General features: G+C 40.6%; 1 protein-coding gene across 1 annotated transcript in view; it reads right to left on the bottom strand.

The window, feature by feature from the left end:
- The window catches only part of LOC308083902 (lysophosphatidylcholine acyltransferase 1), a 44,071-nt gene that overhangs the window by 36,313 nt on the left and 1,758 nt on the right, over positions 1–6,000 (bottom strand). Inside the window, exon 2 of the mRNA XM_080426316.1 lies at positions 1,922–2,061. Coding sequence (XP_080282442.1) covers positions 1,922–2,061 — 140 coding nt within the window. The remainder of the gene's footprint in view (positions 1–1,921; positions 2,062–6,000) is intronic.

A 6,000-nucleotide genomic window follows, 5' to 3' on the forward strand; every position in this document is an offset into this window, starting at 1 on the left:
ACAGCGAAATGCAAATGATCCCATTAACTTGAACAAACTGACGGTCTCCAGGTGGTCTGGAGGTGTGAAGACCTTCTCTGCCTGGGGAGAAAGGGTACATACTGTACCAAAAAAATAAGTTCTCTCAAATAAATCACCAATTCTGTCTACATTCTCCGCTTGTTATAAGATGATCTCCCTCCAAATGACTTTAAGATCATACATCATCACCACCAAAGTCTCCTATAAAAAGACTTAGTCACCCACTTGCTTATTAACCTCTCAGATGGTAATTCTAGCCTTTTTTGATGAGCATTCAACAAGTGGATTATACTTCTGGCTGATGTTGGATTTTCTTGAACAGATCATTACGCCTACAACAAGTCTGAGGGCGGAATGAAGGATCAAGAAGTGCATGCCTTACATATGAACTGCAGAACCTCTAGAGGTATTTCGAACTGGGGAAAGAGGTGATGTTATGTGACTATTGATTCTCAGAAACACTTTGATTCTTTAATTAATTAATTAATTAATTGTAAAGGCATGGCTCTGCAGGAGTCTAGCCATCTGTAAGAGGGTCGGTCTGTGTGTGTTTGTGTGTCAGAGCTAATCTCACAAACTGCTGGACCGATGAGCAACACATTTCTTGTGCACACTGCCAGTAGGCCACAGAAGTACCTCCACAAAACAGTTTTCACATGTTTTAAAATATTTAACGTTAATTATATAATGGAAGTCAATGGGGCTCTTATCAGACTGAAACCTTGCCTAAATGTTGTCATACATCATTTATACTGTTATTAATTATGACTCTAAATCATTGCAACAGACCCCAACTGTTGTAGCGTTCAGGCACGGGACGTTAAAACATGGGGCATATGATAGAGACGTCTCTATAGTCTCTACCATAAAAAAGGTAGCCCTTTCTTAATGCCGAGGAGGAAATTAAGTTACAGCTTCACCCAGCTTATGGCTCCTCAGATGGTCATGATGAGCGCTCAGGTGGGAAGAAGTGTCTTGCTCAGGGACACTTAAGAAACGTATACTAGGCGTACCGGTGGGTGGACTAGTGACCTTCTGTACCAGACAGCCTCTCTACCCACTAAGCTATGGCCGCCCCCTTACTTTATGTATGTATTAGCAGAGCGTCGGGTCCGCGGACCCCTGCGAAAGGGTTCTCTCTGTGAATCACAACGTGTGGAGCTGCCCCGTGTGTGTGTGTTGTAACTTCAGGCAGACATCGACTCATAGGAACACACGCCTTGCCCACACATAACTAAAAGTCTGCAAATATTTTTAGTGCGCACATCCCGTGTGTGTGTTGCTCCCAACCAGTGGGAAGACTTAAGGGCTATACCATAGAGTTATGGGCTATACGGGCTGCCAGCTCTTGCAAAAGCATTAGCGTGTAGATTGCGTGTAGTCATTGATACAACGGAGCAGAGCTGTGCGATCTCACCACGTGTCAGAAAGGACATTATTTAAAGTATTTTCAAGCTGAGAGATGACAGGGATAAAAGTGTTCTCTCTCCACCGTGTGTGTGTGTGTGTGTGTGTGTGTGTGTGTGTGTGTGTTTTTAACTGTCAACGCTACGGCTGTCGTCGTAGCACAAACAGCTTAGCACAGTGGGGACCCCCGCGAAGCATTCGCTGAGGGTCCACAACCACCTGCCTCAAAAAAAGATTTATTTAATTTGATAATGTGCCCATCCCAAGCTGATCTCCTGCTGACCGCAACAAACTTGCTCTCTCAAAGTTGAAGTAAGCATATAGGCTACTGTGTATAGCCCAAAGTCTGCAAATACTTTCAGCGCGTACATCCCCGTGTATGGACTAGTATTATATTATATTATCCTTTTTAACCCTTTTATATCACACCCCATTCATGTTGTGCACCTCACCCATTATACTACATCATAAGATTGCAGGGTTTTGCACTCACCTCCTCCAAAGACACTGGGGTTCAATGACAGTCTCGGAGCGCCCCATTGAGGCCAGGAATGCGAAGGGCCAAGCCAGCAGCATCATGAATGCCGCCATGAGGAGACGAATGGGGAATAGTGTGACAGTCATAAACGCTATCTGCAAAAGAGCCAATAGTTGAAAAGGTTGAAACAAAGTACAGTCAACAATGCTGACACAGTTGAGTTGTTTTATGTTCCCATATGCAGCAATGGAAAAAAGCAATACAAAAAGAAGAAGACTTGCCCCCAAAATGTGGAAAATCTGAGTAAAAGTCATGAACCCTCGTCACCCAACAACAGAGTAGGCGGTCAAGTAAATAGTGTGCCAAGAAAACACTTAGGCACTTACTAACACTTTTATTACTTTGTGTAAATATGATCATCCTACTGTAGCATTCAACTTATTTGTTTATTTTCACCAAATATAGCCACTTTAAAAACAATACAGAGGCAATATAGACCCGTTAACAGACGACGTCACACTGGTTGCAAGCGTCATACTGGTTGCAAATGAAACCCATTCTGTCAGGTCTCGCTAGGACGCGCAGCACTAGCCAACACACAAGAGGGGGTCGGGGTGCGCTGAAACGAGCGCACCCCGAAACAACAGGTTGAGAATTGATTGCATGAAACAATCACCTGTGCATCCAGTCTCAATGTTGGTAAACAAATAATTGGTCTATAGAGCACAATTCTGGAATGGGTTTCTCTGCTGAAAATGGTTGTGGCTGAGTACCTCTCCATTATGCCATTGGTAAAAAATGCATTCAAACCCAAGTCCATAGATGTCACTTAGAATAACAATACAGGGTTCGCTTTTTTGTTTTTTACAATTGCATAGTGGGAGATGAGGGAATTCAGTGTAGAATATTCCTTCACTTTGGTTTGTCATGATCTTAAAAGCAAATAGAAAAACAAAGCATGCATTTATTTTGTACGTCTGCTTAGGCAGTAGCTTTCATCTAGAAACCATGATGTGATGTTACTGGGGGGGTTACTCAGGGTAGAAAACTTCCACCCACTAGTCTAAAAGTGTTTTAAGATAATGCTTTAACGTTTAACGTGCGTTAAATTGTTCCTACAGAACTAATAAAAAAGACATGCATGACAGTCTGAGATGGTATGCTCATCATGAATATCAAACAAGACATGCAATAGAAGGAACTTGGAAGGTTTCATTTTCTGTTATACAGAAAACTGTTATGTATAGAGCTATTATAAGGTGGAATCCATTGCCAGGTTATATTATTCAAGCCAATACAAAAGAAGGATTCTAAATTATGGTAAAACACTATCTTCCAATATTTCATGAACTTGACTGATTTGTATTTAACCATAGGCTAGTTATATCATTTTATTGACTTATTTTATATTATTATTATTTTAATGAATTTAATATTAGTAGGTTTAAGAAACGGAGGGAAAGAAAGGAAGACAATTTAAAGAAATTAAGAAAAAAACATTTATGATTTGTTGCAAAACTGTAAGAGGTATGGGTAACCCTTTTATCCTTTTTATAATGACATGTACAATATTGTAAAATTGTACATTTCTGAAATGTATTTCTTAACTTTTGTAGGTGAAATATTGTCTGTATTGTATCTGTAGTATGTTGTTGTGTATGATGTGTATTTTGGTGTGACGGACCCCAGGAAGAATAGCCATGCTTAGGCAAGTGCTAATGGGGATCCATAATAAAAGTAAAGTCAAATAAAGCCTTGTTTAAATAATAATAATACAAATAAAAAATAAACTCGTGGCCAGGGCCTCCAGCCCACAGGTCGAGAACCACTGATATAGAGCGTGATTCCGGAATGTATTTCCTTTCCTATTATGCAATTGCTAAAAAATTAATTCAGACACAACGCATAAGTGCACGGATGTCACTTAGAATAGAAATACAGTGTAGTGGGATTTAACCGAATTCAGTGAAGAATATTCAACTTTGGTTTGTCACGGTCTTAAAAGCCAAAATGAAGCATATATTTGTACAGGGCTGCACGGGGAGTGTAGCTGTGGCGTTCGACTAGAAAACACAATGTGATGTTACTGTAAATAATGTAAAAAAAAATGGGCTAGGACTTGCATGCATCAAAGTTTAAGTTTTATTACGGGTGTTTATCATCACAACATCATCCCTCTCACACACAAAACACACAAGGTCACACACACAGCTGCCCATGAGCCCGCCTCCATCCAGTCACAGTGCTCCGAGCTCTCTTCTTTTGCTCCACTTGAAAATAGTTTAAGTGTCATGTCATGGTGTTGCTTGTTTAAATATAGCAAGATTTTGGCAAAATGTTATTTGTATGATGTGAAAACCATGTGTTGTGAATTACACAATTTACACACTGTGATAGTTCCTTCTCTTTCGACCTCCTTTTAGTATTGCTATTAAAGTTGCTACCACAGGTGTTTTCCAAAATAGCCAGTTTCTCCCCGGAGATGAAAAGGGCTGGGAACGAGGCTAAGCCAGTCTAATGAGACTGTCCCCTGTCGGTGCAATGAACGCAATTCTTAATAATTTATACTCTGCTGTACACCTGTGTTGCTCGCCAAAAATAGAAGATCTACAAGCTGAGGCTCACAACAACACATCGCAAGCATGTAGATCTGACATTTTCGGCAAGCAATACTGTCTTGTTATCAATTTTGCTAATATTTGTCTAACAAGACAACTCTAGTGTACCTAGGACACAACCTCTCAGCTGATAAACACACACACACACACACACACACACACACACACACACACACACACACACACTTCCATGTTGTTGTTACTGTTTGGAGCAGATCTTTTTATTTTGCTTATGTGATTTGATTTGAGTGAGTTGTGTGTTAACTTGCAGTTTTTCAGAGTTAAAAAGTTAGGCTTAGTTATAAACCCATTATATCAGATATACTTTTCTACGTTTTATGGTGCTTATTAGTGAATACAGTTTATTTCAAGTTGCAAGTTTTTAACACCATCCCGGTGTTATAAACACAATCCTGTCAACTTTGTTTCCTGGGGGTTAGGTGATTCCACTGACAAAATTTATAGTCTAGTGGGGGAATGGTTGGGGTGGAGTTAAACCCTTAAAGTGTTTGTCTACAATTCACCTAAAAGTCAAAACTGAAATTAGCGTGTAAATGAAAAGAATCCATATTTCCCCGGGGAGACTCGCCACCAGGGCTCGAGACTAACAGTGTCCCGTCATCCAGAAGAGTATTTGGGACAAAAATGATTCTCCCCTGGGAGTTTGCGCACCGAAAACGGTGCGCACACTCACGGCACGAGTCCACTGCACGAGACCAATGAATAATATGATGTATACAGAAACAGACTGCTATTTGAAGAGGATAAACATAGCAGAAAGAGATGGACAACAGACATACTGTCAAACTGGGAAATAGATCCAACCTTAGCTGAACATTCCCGATCTACAAGCTCTGGTGGACATTCATTAAAAACCTGTCTCCTTTCCATGGATCAACACCTCGCCTCTCTGTTCACCAAAATGTCGCTCTGTGCTCCATAGAGTAGTTAATGTTATGGATATGATTTGGATTGTGATATTAAACGGAACACAGACCAGGACTTTTAAAAGGGAGCCGTTGTTTGAATACAATGGTGGCGTACAAAAAAGGGAAAACAGCCCACCTACAAACGAGCTTAAGCGGCACGCATAAGTTTGAAATAATCGTGATATTGATTTGTCATATCGCACAACCACAGTCTGTTATATACCTGACTGTCTGACATGCTAACAGACATTTCTCAGCCTGATTTCCAGACTCTGTAACAAGAACAGGGGGGATGGAGAACGAGAGAACGAGAAATCCCTCAGGCACACCATTATTCTTGGTAAGAAGATACTCTGTTACACCTGCTAAGCCAGACCAAGCCCATTCAGAAAACTCTAGCATTCCCACTTGACTGAAATTTGCTACTTAAAAAGTAAACATTGGGTTATGGGTCTGTGTGCGTGTGTGTGTGTGTGTGTGTGAGTATATACAATATGTATATCCAGAACCATAACCCAATGTTTACTCTGTTGCTGGCTTATTGCGG

This window comes from Gymnoscopelus braueri (genome assembly GCF_963280865.1).
Source record: "Gymnoscopelus braueri genome assembly, chromosome: 4".
In the NCBI taxonomy this organism is placed as follows: Eukaryota; Metazoa; Chordata; class Actinopteri; order Myctophiformes; family Myctophidae; genus Gymnoscopelus; species Gymnoscopelus braueri.